Consider the following 14527-nt stretch of genomic DNA (forward strand, 5'->3'; position numbering starts at 1 on the left):
TTCCAAGGTTAACCTTCCCCTGTGCTCCTCGTGGAGCCAACACCCATGGCCTGGACCCCACTGATCTGCTCTTGGTGTCACTTTCTTTCTCTTTTTTAAATGGGAAGCTGGCAGCGCCCCCTGTGTATCCTTTGAATTAGGTACAACAACTCTCCTGGTTCCTACCCAGTGTCCTTTCAAAATGCAAGAGCAGAGCTCATGGCCTGCAATATATAAAATATCCCATTTCTGCAAGTACAATCAAGGTTTTAACAGATGACATAAGCATGACATCTGTCTTGGTTTCCTTCCCTGATAAACCCTCAAACACTTTTCCTCTTTCAACACAATGTTCGTTTCTCCCATCTGTTCTCCATGGGCATGTATGTGAGGTGTGAAGGGAATGGGGGAAACTGTTCATTTCATACTCTTCTCTCCCCTTTGTGTATCAGCTTTGTTGTGACACAAGAAAAATGGAATGGATACATGTGCTGTAATGCCATTTCCCTGAACCATTTTGTTTTGATAGACTATGTAAGGATTTCTCAAACCAGCCCCTCAGAGCACCAACATCCATTGGTCAGAGGGGCAGAACCATCCTATTGCTCTTTATTTTAGCATAGATTGTGGCTGAGAGATAGCCTGAGTTGTTGCAGATGTATTGTGAAAGACTGCTCATATCGCAATCTATATGGAATCCTGTTTTGTTGATGTAGGCGTGTCAGGCTGTTCATTTTTGTGTGTCTTCAATGTGAGACCTTAAAACTGGAGTCTTAGCTGCTCTGTGCCTATTTTAAGCCTTCCATAGTAGTCCTTCTTACTGTAACAGTTTGCCCAGTGGTCCCTTTCCTAAATCCATTTTTTTTTTCTTTTGGTTATCATGCACTTGTGGTGCTCTGACTCACAGATGCAAGAAGAGAGCAGGTCTCCCTGCCAGGTCATCTAGCAGGAGGAAATCACCCTGCTGTTCCCCAAATGAGGCACCCTGAGAATGTCCCTTGAAATCCCAGATGCTTCTTTGAAGCCCCTGGCTGTGTTCTCTTAAAGTCACCATTCCCCAAGCTTGGCTCCAAAAGGAACTGTAGTCATGCAGGGATGGAGGGAATGGTGTGATGTATATGAGGTAGAGGAGTCCACAGCGAAGCGCTACAGCATGAAAAAGCAGTGCTTTGTATGTGAGAGGAGAAAGATGAGCTGTGGCGTCCCTGGGCATGAGAAGGGAGCAGAGAGGAAGGGAGACAGGAGCTGGTATGAAGCTAATCAGCATCAGGGTATAAGCAAGGGAACCCAAATGGGTCACCTAGGGCTGGAGCTCCCGGACGATGGTCTGGGAGCAGCAGAAAGAAGGGGAATGCTGAGCAGTGAGGCAAGGAGCTGGGAACCAGGAGGGGAGCGCAGATCCTGCCCACACTGATGGAGCTCTCATCTGGAAACCAAGAGAGTTAGTTTAGCTTGAGTTGTTTAAAATAATTGTACTTTGCTTCCTCAAGCTGTGGATTTTCTAGCTGCTTCAAGCGAGTTCTCTTTCCCTGTCCCAGTTTCAGCTGGCTTATCAGAACAGGGGCGGCTGTTGCCAGCCAACACACGCTCCCCATCACAGAGTGCACGACATGGGCCATGGAGATTATCCTTCAAAAGAACCATGCGCTTGCCAGAGAGGAATGTAATATCCTCCGTCTCTCCTCCATGCTATTGCTGTTTTATCTCCAGCTCCACAAGCAGGTCCCTGCCCTCTTTCTCCCACACACTGCCTACCCTTCCGCAGCTGTCTTTTGTGTGGTAGGCAGCTAACGGACAGAGATGTTTCCTATCACAGCTCAGGCAGTCACAGTGCAGGTCTAGGACCTAATTAATTATGGAGCCAGTATGGAAACAAGCTACTCCGTGGTTCCTGAGTCACTTCCAGTAAATCATGATCTGACAAGAGAGAGGGTTGCCAAGGTGTTTTGTCTTGTTTAAATTGCATCTCATTTTGAGCGAGTGATCTGCATCTCTTACAGGACTGCTCTGTAGGGAGTGGCAGAAATAAATCCAAAATTATTATTAGCAGAGCCAGGGCTGGTTCAGTCGTATGTGCACATGCATATGTGTACCCACATCATCTTCCTTCCAGCCTCTGCGTGCTGCTGTCCATTTTTCAGTACAGGCAATGAGAGATTGTTCGGGGATTAGGGAAAAGTGTAATTTATTTAATGATCATCATTAAAGAGAAAGGTTTCTGCTAACTACAGATAGGGAACCAGTCTGTGGTCTCATCTGTAATCACTGGCTGCTATTGCAGAGCGGTGGCAGTGGGGACTGCATGGTCTGGTGGATAGCGCAGGGAACAGGGAGATGAGACTATTGGGCTTCACGCCCAGGTCTGGCCTGTGGCTTTGGGCAAGTGAACCAACCTTTTGGGGACAGGTCTCAGCTGGTGTAAACCCCCAGAGCTTCCCTGGCTTCGGTGGAGCTGTGACAACTCATGTCAGCTGCGCTTCGGTGTCCCGCGGGCCCTGCGTGCCTTGCAGCACAGCCACTCCAATATTGACTGAATTTCTAGCAGAATTGGGAGCTCAGTGATATTTGCACTGTGCAGTGACGTCCGCAGGTGAGGGGCAGATATAGATTTGTCAAGGGGGAGGAGATGTCTCTGTTTTTACTGAGATGGAGGGGAGGATCTGGGAGCAGATGGGGGGATTTGGGGACAGATGGGGGCAGATATTTGGGGGCAAACGGGGGGATTTGGGAGCAGGTGCCAGTGCTGCCTCTGTCCATGGTGCTGAGCCAGAGCCGGGCACCGGACATGCAGAGCGGAATTATCTAAATATTTAGATATTCGCCTCTTTGTGAGCAAACAGTCTGAGTCTTGTTTCGGCACAGAAGCCGGAGAACAGTTAGCAACCACTCAAATATGCACAGGGAGATGTACAGCTGCGGAGAGCAGGCTATAAAATGTTGTCTCTCATTTTCTTTTTCATAGGAACGGATTTTCCTAACACTCTCCAACTACATCTTTACAGTTATCTTCCTGACAGAGATGACAGTTAAGGTAAATGAAGCTGGAGGATAAGTGTGCCTGTATTGTATCAGCAATATTTTATTACAGTGGACTCGCAAAACCCCTAGGTCTACCAGCTACGAGTGAGGTGTATGTTTTCCTCATCTGAATCATACTCAAATACTCACCATATGCCTTATTCTGGGCACGTTTTACATCAGAACAATTTCACTGAAGTTGCTCTTGATTTACACCATTATGCGAGCAATGGGATGCTTCAGTTCGGCAATCCTTCCCTATTCAGCAAAGCTCTTGAGCACTTGCTTAACTTCAGCCATGCATGTAAGTCCCATTGTCTTCAACAGCCAATTGTCCTCAACAACCTAAGCAGCTCTGTGCTTTCCTGAGGAGGGAAAGACTTAAGCACGTTGAAGCACTTTGCTGGATTTGAGGCAGGAGGCTCAGAAACCCATTGCTGTAAATCTCTCTTGTGTAATTCATAATCATCTCACAGAACAATTGCTCTTTCTTTGAAAAGTTTTTCTAGTTTCTTTATTTGCAAAGCTTGTAAATGATTGCTTTGGGTCAGCTACTCTGAACCTTTGCTCTAGCAGTCTGTAGGAATAAAATAAGACCGAACGTTTTATGCCAAAGCTAAACTTATTAGGAACAGTTTGTGCAACTAGGTTTAGTTGCATTAAAAATATATCAGCTGTAAGGCACAATCTGAGATGTTTCTGAAGAGGTATTTTTAAAATTCTTGCTGATTTTTCTAATTAGACTTCTATACTGGGAAGCAAATGGACTCACAGACTTGTATCTGTAAATAATGCATTCTCAGCAGGTTGCTAACGGGAAGAAATATGTTGGATGCAATAGTTATAATTCATTGCAACTTGGTGTCCTGGCAGGTGGTGGCACTAGGCTTGTGTTTTGGGGAGAAAGCCTACTTGAAAAGCAGCTGGAACGTGCTGGATGGGGTGCTGGTTCTCATCTCCGTCATCGACATCCTGGTCTCGATGGTGTCAGACAGCGGTACAAAAATCCTCGGGATGCTGCGGGTTCTGAGACTGCTGAGGACGCTGCGGCCCTTACGGTAAGGAGGATGAGGAAGGACGTCAAAGAGTGTAGTGTGTGTGCTGAATTGAGAGCTGAACCCCTTCTGCAAGCAGCAGCATCTGTGCAAGGAAAAAGAGCAGGTGGGACAAGGGTACGGTGTCTGTCACCATGTTGTGCCCAACGTGCTGCTCCATGGACAATGCAGGTTTGCAGGCCTTGCAGAGGTGCAAGGAGCTCCGGGGACTCGCTGGGTTTTGGGACCAGCCCCAAGTGCAGTAGTAAACTGATCAATGCCTCTTTTGCTCATTAAAACACACATCCCCTGCTATTTGTGTTCTCATTTGCTCTGTGTAAAGTGCAGCTTAACAGCTTCTTCTCCCCCTTTCCTTCAGGCAGTTGATGGCTTTCATAACAAAGAAAGAAATTGGTAGCAGGTGGCAGAACGATTTTAAGGAAGCAGGGACTAAACTGTTGCTTAACTTAGAATGCAAAAAAGCCTCTTTTTTTTCCCCCTCAGTTTCCCATTAATTTTACAGCAACATTTATTTTGCAAATTGCCCAAACAAGATGAAAGCAATCGTCCTGCTAACTTGTCTCCCCCATCCCCAGCAGCAGGCAGTATCCCATGCTCCAGGGGCAGGCACCCCTTGGACAAGAACCTGCCCAAGGACCAGCTTCTTCCAACAGAAAGCTGTTTAGTCCCCAAGGCATGGAGTTTTCTCTTGTGCTAAACACAGTCCCACTTTAATAGCATCGTTGCTGCTCTTGTTATGCAGCCGCTAACAAACCTTCCTGCTCAAAGCATCTTTGTGTGCCTGTCATATCTTACTGCTGCTTCCTTCATAAAAGGTTTGCTTTGAGTCAGGATTTTCTCTTTCAGGACAGAAAAATAGGACCCTGCTTCTGACAGAAGATGTTGTTTTACTACCCCTGTGTGAATAATAAGTCCAAATAACAATGGCCATGCCTATATGTAGATCTTTCAAATATTCTCAACAGCTAGGAAGGACATTCTGTTAAATTGGGCTATGTGTATGTTTTGCCTGGTGAGTTTGAGGACGTGAGCTGCTTTAATAATTTTTATCTGGCCAGAGAATGCCATTGGTGTGGTTCAGCTCTCTGACCATTTGACTAGACTGTCTTCCTACATGACTCCAGTTCAGTCTTTTTGTTTGTCTTCGTGTGTCCCTCAGCAGCTCTGTGTCAAGTGTTATTTCTGGGGGCAGTTTCTGCCAGGTTGCTGGTTCGATAGACCTGCTCTGCTCTTCTGTTTTGGCTGATTTTTGATCCATGTTAAGAAAACCTACAAAATAACCTGAGTAGCTCTGGGTAAAAGCAGGATTGATTTCCAGTCTCTGAACTGTGGAATGCGAGTTTCTCCTTTGAGGTGGTGTGGGAAAATAGGATCTAGAGGAGGAGGCTTAGGTTGTGCTGAGCCCTGTCTTCATTTCCTACAGCCTTTCTCTGCAATCACCTGTGTGCACGAGTTGTCTGCAGTTCTGGGGAACAATCCACTGAGTAGCTGCAGGCTGGAGGAAGACCTGCCATCTGGAGCATGTGCAGGATTAGGCTCTTCCATTGCTATTTCATTCCTGTTGGCATTTGATATGTTTTCTCAAGAGAGGCTGTGAATGTTTTCAGCCAACGTACTGCTTTCTACTACAAAGGAAATGTAAAAAGATAGCAGCAAACCCATTCCCTAAATATGTTCACAATCAGTTCTATTCCCCTGTAATGAGATTTGTAGGAAATGAAAAAAGCAGCCATCAGACTAGGGCTTTTCAGTGAGTCATAAATCTCCGCATGTGGAAACCCATCTGCCTCTGGGATGCACATCTGGGCTGCCCGCAGCTGCCCACTCTGTGCTGCAGCGCTCGATCTGCCTGGGATCTTCAGCTTGATCAACATGGGGTGGCAGTTGGGACAGGTGACTCGAGGTCTCTGCACACCGTGGCTCCAGTCCCCATCTCAAGTCCCCTGTGGAGACTGAGCCCATGTTTGTCCTTCCCAGGCAGGGGCAGGGCAGGAATCAAAGCAAATGCTTCGTCCCCACCACGGAGGAGCCAACCTGGTTCCTTCTGCCCTCCCTTCCCATGGGCACTTGGGGACAGGGCAGCAGGGAGGACACCCTCCGTGAGAAGCCAAGCCATGGCTGTGCATGTCACGCTCAACTCGGGGGCAGGGACAGTCCTCGTCATCTCTGCTTTGGTTTTCCTGGTTGATGGTCTGAAGGGGGGGTTCTTGCAAAAGACCTCCCTCATTCTGTTTCTTATTTTCTCCTGTGAAAAGAGCCCTGTTGCTTTATGCAGCACACACAACTACACACGCTTGTGACTTTTGTACAGGCATTAAAAAAAACCCCAAGCAAACAACAAAACAAACCACAAAAAACCACAAAAACCCTACTGAACTGTGTGCTAGTCATGGGCTTTTGATTGCATGGTTGATTATCAGCCTCCAAATTGAATCCATGAGGATCCAATCCCAGCTTCGTGACCAGAATTCCAAAAATATATTCACAAAGGAGTGACATTTAAAGACGTCTCCATGACCCTCTGATGTTTCAGCCAGTAGAGGGATTGCTTATACAATAACATTCCTTCCTAATGCATTCAACCTGCTGTTGTTGGGATCAAGTGTTGTAACTTAAGATACAAGAGAAATCAAAATTTAAAATGTATTCAGAATTAATGTGAATGGACTTCAGTACTGTTTTACTTTCTATAGCGCCTGGGCTTTGACTTCCAAAGCTGATGGATAAATTATTCACTTTTCATAACATCTCAGTATGAAATAGTAATTTCATAGACTCTTCTCTATCCATCATATTAGCACCTTTGCTATTTTTTTTTTAATATGTGGAGGAAGATCTTCATTAACATCGATATACTGCTTCATCTAAGTGTTACTTCTTCTGAGTGCTCTGATCAGACTAGCAGCCCTAACAGGAGCGTGATCCTGCTGGGCTGAGGCTGGCTGTAGGTTTGGAGTATCTCACGCCAGGGGTTTAACAGCATCGGGAATGCTGAGACCAGCAGAACCAGGAGGAGCTCAAGGGATTCACATTTCTTCACAATGAAAACTAAAAGGTCTCATTTCAATTTCCCCATTTGTCATATGCCTAATGCAGACTGGAATTATCCTGAGTGCAACCTCGGCGAGTCTACGGCTCTGGCGCGCCTGGAGGGCTCCAAATCAGCTGGATCCCTCAGCAATAAATTGCAGGAGTGGTGGCTCAGATAATATGAGTTTACAAGCCTGATTTCAGAAGGACCTCAGGCAATATTGATGAGGCGCGGGGATGCTGTTTGTTGACATATTGGAGCTGACACTAATAATCTGGAAGTGCTGAGGGTTTCACTGGCACTTCTTAGGGAGTTATGAGACTCTCAGGAGAGCGGCAGGAGCTTTTGCACAGACTCGCCTTGACGTTGGATCAGGCCCTTAGTTTGAGGCAGCTCCAAGGTCTGAAGGTTTTCATCAGTAAGAACTATTATTTTTCAAAATCTTTTCAAAGTCGTCTCTCCCTGTAGGGTTGGAAACAGCACTGGCGTGGAGCTAAACTGGTGGCAGCTTTCACCCTTACGCATTCTCATTTGAGGAATTCCCTGGTCGATCAAAACTCTGAAAGCAGCCAAATGCTGCAGTTTCTCAGACTTTTTTTCCCTCAACCCACATGACTTTGAGAGGTCAGACGGGTAACCTCCTATTTTCTCTCTCTGCTGGATACCAAAGGGTATCTCACAAGGGAAATCACTTTATTATTTCTAGAATAGGCTTTCTTAATAAGCGTTGGAGAAAGTTATCAACTTCAGACTCCAGAGACTAAATTTCTTCCTTGTTCCCCAAAATTTAAGGATGCTCCAGTATTTTAGACCAAAGGCCTTCAATTTAGAAGACCTGACTTCAGTTCCATCCTGTGTAATACTGAACAGAATACCTAAATCAAGATCCCTAAAGGCACCACAGTACCTAATTTCAGAATCATTGGAAATGAGGTGCCTGCATATGTCTAAGCACATGGCTTGTGGTCCTGCCATGCCTCAGTTTCCCCTCTCTAGTTTGGCATTTGTAGTATTCCACCCAGGACTGTGTGAGGGTAATAGCTGAGGGATGCTGAGTTCTTTAGACCAGCTGAGGATTCAAAAGAGCAATTCAGCCTTAGACTGTCCAGCCCAAATCTTGCTTTCCCCACTCAGATGGAGCAGGAAGAGCCCTTGTCCTGAGCATGAGGAAAGCCTAGGTGCCCAAAATAGGGATCTACAAGAGCCACCTGAGGGAGATGCCCAGTGTGAGGAAAAGCAGCATCTCCTTTTGTGTTTCACTGGTAAGGGGTGCATAAAAATACCACCATCTGTTTCCTTTTTTAAATGATAATTGATGAGTTACCCTCGACATTTTGAGTAAATATCTAACGAGAAATAAAGGGAAATAATTTTTAGCTTTTGAAGATACTGTTTAAAGCCAACAGTTCTTGAAAGACCTGGTGATACCTGTGCACTGAGCAGTGCAGTTTGCTAAACCTGTCGGCTCTGGGGCAGGAAAGGGCTGGGCCAGGCTTGGCTGGGGTCCCAGCGGAGGCCACGTGTGTCAGGCATGTGATGTGTCCATGGGCATCTCTGCTGGGAGCACCACGGCCTGGGAGAGAGGAGGAGAACTTGGATCCTCTCCAGGCAACAAAACTCCAACTGTGCTTCAGGTGGTGCAGCCAGACTTGGGGTGAAATGGGAGAGGACTCCCATGGCAAAAGAGGGAATGGGGCAGAAACAAGAAGGCGGAGAAATCTGTGGTGCTTTTGAGTGTCAGGTGTTCAGAGGAGTCACCAGCCAGTACCCAGAAGCACACAGGTACTGCCCTCCATTTGACTCGCACAGCAGCAGATAGCGATTTCTGCCTTGGGAAAGCAGTTTCTATGGCATCAGCACAAATTGATTTACAGAGCTAGTGAAATGCTTAATTCCAGTTGGCATCATGAGGAGGGAGGCATCCAACCTCTTCAGATGCCTTTCTCTGTCTCCCAGCTCTCCACCTTCAAGTCTGTGAGCCTGAATACCTCGTTCATCTTCCCCAGCACAGTGAGATGGCTTCTCTAAATCACACAAGCCTTCTTCTTTCATTGTAGTGTTGTCCTTGAGAGTATAGTACAGTCTCTACAGTCTCTACTTGTTTGTTTTTTTCTACCAGAGCTTTTGTGCTTACTTTTCTCCACAGGGTCATTAGTCGAGCCCAAGGACTGAAGCTGGTGGTGGAAACTCTCATGTCATCCCTGAAGCCCATTGGGAACATTGTGGTCATCTGCTGTGCCTTTTTCATAATATTTGGGATCCTGGGAGTTCAGGTGAGTGCCCTGGAAGCCTCAACACTGAACCCAAAAGCATCATGAGCCCCAGATGGCCCCACATCTGGGTATCTGCACCAATGGGCAGGCTATGAGCATTTCTGCAACCGAGCAATAGGTTGTTTGGCCCTCTTGGGGAATGCTCCTTGCACTTAGCGAGGAAGAAGCAGATTTCCCAATAATAGTCAGCCATTAAAACCTCATTAACAATTACAACCTAACAACAGTTGCCCAGCTACACGCATCCCTGGCCACAGCTGAAGGAGCAATGGTTAGAGCCAGTTAGTGGGGCTGGTTTTACCTCTCGCTGGCTCAAGGTCCTCTGCCCAGCTCTAGAAATGTGTGTTCATTTTGAATCCATAACTTTGCCATCTTAACAGCCTGGAAAGGCTCAGACATAAGGATTTATGCAGCTCTCTGTCCCCACCCCAGCAGCATAGTGTGGCTCTTTCAAGTGCTCTCAAGACAACTTTTTCCCAGCTTCCAAGTCTTGGCTATGTGTCACTTGACATCTTGAACTTCTTGAAGCTTCCCTGTTGCATGCAGTGATACTAAAGCCAATGTCGTGACCCCCTCAAAGGCACAGAATGGGCTTTCTTTCCACCACAAGGACTTCTGCCTGCAGCGGGATGTGAATAAAGATACTTCTTCACTTTCTCCCCCAGCCACACCAGAGAAGGGTCAGGTCTAAAACATGATATTTACCAGAAAAGCTCCATGCTGGGAAACTCTTAAATCCCATTTCTCTTCTGGCTGGGAGATAATGTGGGGACATCCCCTCTCCACTGGGTATAAAGCAATGGGGAAATAGAAACTCTCAGAGCTGAAATTGTTGGTTTGTAAACTCCAGAGAGACCTTGACCTGGAGATGGATCCAGATTCTGACAGTTTGTGTAACTGAAAGCTTGCAGAACCAGAGATTTCTGAGTCTGCTTCCAGCCAGCTCTGCTGGCAATACCCTCAGTCCCAGGAGTGCAGGAACCCAGAGAAAAAGTGGTAGTTTCTGAAGCAACTGGTTTCTCATTACCTGAGAACGAAAGATTGTTTCATATAAATATTCTGACGTAACACTTATTCCTTTCTGAAGTTTGTCTGATCTGTCACAGCCAGCTTTGGGAAGCAGCCTTGTTTGGCTTTGTTTTGGAAAGGTGTCTTATATAATATTTTATACTAATGTACTGTTTAAATAATAAATGCAGCATTGAAAATAAACAGAGAAGAAAATCATGCCATCCATAACCACCTCAGCAGCTCGATTGGTTTAGCATTACCGTACAACAACATCCATCCGTTATACTAAACAGATTCATAAAACTAAGCACATCCCGTAAAACAATATAAAACTCAGACACAGGAAAATTTATGCCAAACAGCAAAACTTGCAATATGCTCTCTGAATTTCCTCCCTGCTAATTGTGATTGTTTTCCCTGGTGACTTGCAGTTTTATGTTAAATTGTCATGACTATTGATGTGCTCAAGCGGTAGATACAAGCAAGACTGATCCTGTATTCAGGATGCAAAATTCTCAGTTAATATTTATGTCTAATTAGGTGTAAGATGAGGGTTATAGCTACTTTCTATAAAAAGATGATCTCTCAAGGTTACTGTTGTTTTTCCCATGTAAATATAAACCGGGGATCAAACTAGAGGTTTTTAACACTGTTAAATCCAGACGTCCACTTTTTTAGTGGTGTTTCCTGCTTAGCAAGTCTGGTTTTGTTGTGGAGCTTGCCCACATGTGAGAAGTCATTAATAAGACACAAGAAGCACATAAAACAAGTACAGTAGGAAACACGGGGTCTTTCCCTTTCAGAACTGCTAAAATCTGAAGCACTGATGGGGATCAGCACTTTTTCAAATTGGGCTTTGTATTTCCAAACCCCGTTAGTAGCTCTGTTACTGCTCCCATCTGAGTGGCATTATAGTCCAGCTCCTGGAGAAGTTATATTTATATACCATATATTTAAAAGAGTTGTTTACCTTCCTGCTTAATTAAAACTTTTCTCTGTGAAGGCTATATCTCCCCAGTCTGCCTTACCCACAGCTAGTGTTTCTCCATGGAAAGATCAGGGAATACTTCTCGTCTTGCATCCAGAGGTTTTATGGCTGCGTTGAGTGGTGATTAATTTCGCATGCCTCAAGAACATCCTTCTGCTGTTGATTTCTCAAGGAAACCCATGGAGTCATGCATGGGTTCATCTCGTTTGCTATTATTTCTACTGATATCTGTCTAGAACAACAGATCAAAACCAATCAGCATCTTTCCTCTGGATACCCAGGTGGTGTTTTAAGGAACCTGGTGAGCTGGCTGCCATTTCCCCCAGTAACAGTAATGTCAATCGTTTCTGTCAGCGAATAAAACCAGATTTGTTGTATGTCTCTCAGGCTCTGATACCATCCACCCTGCTAGCATCAATCACCCTGTCAGAAGCAGTAACCAATCTGTGTTCTGGGTGCGGGAAGCATCAGGTCTAGAATTAAGTGCATGGAAGCTCAAGTTCCTCATGCAGGTGTAAATCAGGAGCTGACTCCCCAGGAGTTGCATCTCTCCTGGCTTACACCAAAGGAAGTAAGCTACCTAGCATCACTTGGGCTTGACTCCTTGAGCTCTGCACAAGGCATAATTTCAGAGACCTCTGCCTGGATTGCAGAGCCGAATGATGGCTGGAGAACAGCACAGAACCAGAGAGCAGAGCTGGACTGACACCAGTCTTGATTCAGTGAGACCCCAACGTCACTTGCAGGAGCTCGGCTCCTCTCGACATGTCTTCTTGTGACCTGTAAGAGCAGAGCTCAGTTCATCACTGCCCCTCTTCACTGCCACCTTCCCTCTGCTGACAGAGGATCCTAGTTACGCTTAATTTGTCGGTAACTCTTGAAACTGGCATCATTAACTGGGCTGAGAGTCACCGGAGATATTCCACGTGTGGTGAGAAGCCATTAGCTGGTCTGGGCTATTAGTTGGGGCTCCCCTAGAGCTGGTGACCCAGAAGCAAAGGCCTTGAGGCCAGTCTCAGATCGCTGAACCAGACAACCTAATGCACGAGGTGGGTGTCCTAAATGATGTGAAGTCATGCATTTGCTCATTAGGTGCCTATTATACAGGCTGCTCGCACTTAATAACCTGCACGAATGAGGCCATTTCCCTGTACTTCTCTGGTTGGCGTGGGCTGTGCAGAATATCCCAGGAGAAATGCCCATCATCTGCAGAGAAATCCTGTGCACCAAGCTCTTACCTTTCCTCTCTTCTTTGTGTGTTTTGCAGCTTTTCAAAGGCAAGTTTTTTGTCTGCCAAGGGGAGGACACCAGAAACATCACAAATAAATCAGATTGTGCAGAAGCAAGCTACAAATGGGTCCGGCACAAGTATAATTTTGATAATCTCGGCCAGGTATTAATAGAATGGTAATCTGCTTCTTTGCTCCTTTACCTCCTTGACTTAAAACCTGTGCATTATTATCCCATGGGATTTTCTTACAGGGCACTACCAGTCACAGTAAATATTCAGTTCACATACACAGCGTTCTGTCTCTGTAAATCCCAAAGGCAGTGTTTCCAAGCAGGCATACACTTCTTTTCGGAGCCGAACAAGCACATGTGGCTTCGTGGAGTACTTAATTGCTTCACTGCTACATAACAAACCAAATATATCTTGCAGAAGGGCTTGTCTAATAGAGCCGGACACTTTCAACCGTCTCTGCAACACAGCCTTATTTTAGCAACCTGGTAAGGACTAATTAGTCAGGAGCGGTAGAGACCTGGAGGGTGGAAATGAAGCTGCTTTTGTCTTCAGCTTTGTGATTTCCGAATGAGTGCTCATTGCTGAATGGGGCACGGACATTGATAGGTTTTTGGTGCCAGGAGAAACCTTGGGCATCAAAGTGTCCCATTATCAGACAGGTAATGATCATCCTCAGACAGGAAAAGGCCAAGAGGAATAAAATGCTACAAGTAGAAGAGCTTTAGTGCAAATATGTCTGACTTTTTTTTTCTATGTATTTCTAGGCCCTGATGTCCCTCTTTGTTCTGGCCTCCAAGGACGGGTGGGTGGATATCATGTACGATGGCTTAGATGCTGTGGGTGTTGACCAGCAGGTACGTGCTCTGTCAGAGCTGTAAGAAATGACTTGTTAAAGATCGTACGTTTTGATTCTTGTTTTGTAAAATACTCTTTGCGAGTGCGGTCAAATAGGGTTTGGGGGTTGGGATTGAGGGAGCGATGTAGCCTAAGTCCTGGGATGTGACAAGGAGCCGAATGGAAAGTCTGGATTTGGATCTAGCCCTTTTCCTACAGTTTTTGCAACACGACTGATGTAACCAGGAGAACTGCACCTATCAAAGAAGGGTTGACTTTTTAAGCAACTTGGACATTTCAGGAGAAAATAAGTGCTTTGTGTAGGTACAGGCTTTCAGTGAGGGATTTACAACAGCTGTAAAAAGATGCTGCTGTCCTGCTGTTAGCAGAACAGAGATGGTTCTTCCATCCTGAACATGCTTTATGTTTTGGGAACATTCAGTTAAAGTGTCTTAGAGGGCTCTAATGTTCAGGAAGAGCAGAGCACACTGGGCTGCCTCAAAGGGGCTCCCATGGGTTTTGTGGATGGAGCAGCTCTATCAATTTGCTCCTTTTTATTTTTGGTCCTCAGTTAACATTTGCCTTCCTCCACATTGCAGCCAGTCATGAACTACAACCCATGGATGCTCCTCTACTTCATCTCCTTCCTGCTGATCGTGGCCTTCTTCGTCCTCAACATGTTTGTGGGGGTGGTGGTCGAGAATTTCCACAAGTGTCGGCAGCACCAGGAGGAGGAAGAAGCCAAGAGGCGGGAGGAGAAGAGGCTTCGCCGGCTGGAGAAAAAGAGAAGGAGTAAGGAGAAACAGATGGCTGGTCGGTAGTCTTTCCACATCTTTCTGAGTCCTGCTTGACCTTCCACACAATCCCCTCCTCCCTCCCTTCCCTGCCTCACGTCTGGTGATCATTCTTCTCCCCAAAGCATGTCCAGCTATAAAATTTGCATGAAGGAAATAGTGTCGTTTTAGGCTGAGTAAAGAGCCATGGAAGCCTTTTTAATGGCTGCATGATTTGCAATGACCTTTCTGTTGGAGGTTATTTAAATTAAAATATAATAATAATCAGACCTGCAGCTTCTTGGATAGCAGAGCTCAGTGT

The 14527-nt window shown here is 45.8% G+C and overlaps 1 protein-coding gene across 17 annotated transcripts in view; it reads left to right on the forward strand.

Moving 5' to 3' along the window:
* CACNA1G (calcium voltage-gated channel subunit alpha1 G) overlaps positions 1–14527 on the forward strand; it is a 138458-nt gene that overhangs the window by 92043 nt on the left and 31888 nt on the right. For 10 of the 17 annotated variants that reach the window (XM_071816535.1, XM_071816530.1, XM_071816524.1 and 7 more), the window contains 6 exons: positions 2942–3010; positions 3871–4055; positions 9230–9356; positions 12623–12748; positions 13363–13452; positions 14032–14245. In XM_071816535.1, the coding sequence (XP_071672636.1) occupies positions 2942–3010; positions 3871–4055; positions 9230–9356; positions 12623–12748; positions 13363–13452; positions 14032–14245 (811 nt within the window). The remainder of the gene's footprint in view (positions 1–2941; positions 3011–3870; positions 4056–9229; positions 9357–12622; positions 12749–13362; positions 13453–14031; positions 14246–14527) is intronic. The other 7 variants (XM_065852641.2, XM_065852648.2, XM_065852644.2 and 4 more) reach the window with 1 other exon arrangement.

Source organism: Patagioenas fasciata, chromosome 18, assembly GCF_037038585.1.
Source record: "Patagioenas fasciata isolate bPatFas1 chromosome 18, bPatFas1.hap1, whole genome shotgun sequence".
Lineage (NCBI taxonomy): Eukaryota > Metazoa > Chordata > Aves > Columbiformes > Columbidae > Patagioenas > Patagioenas fasciata.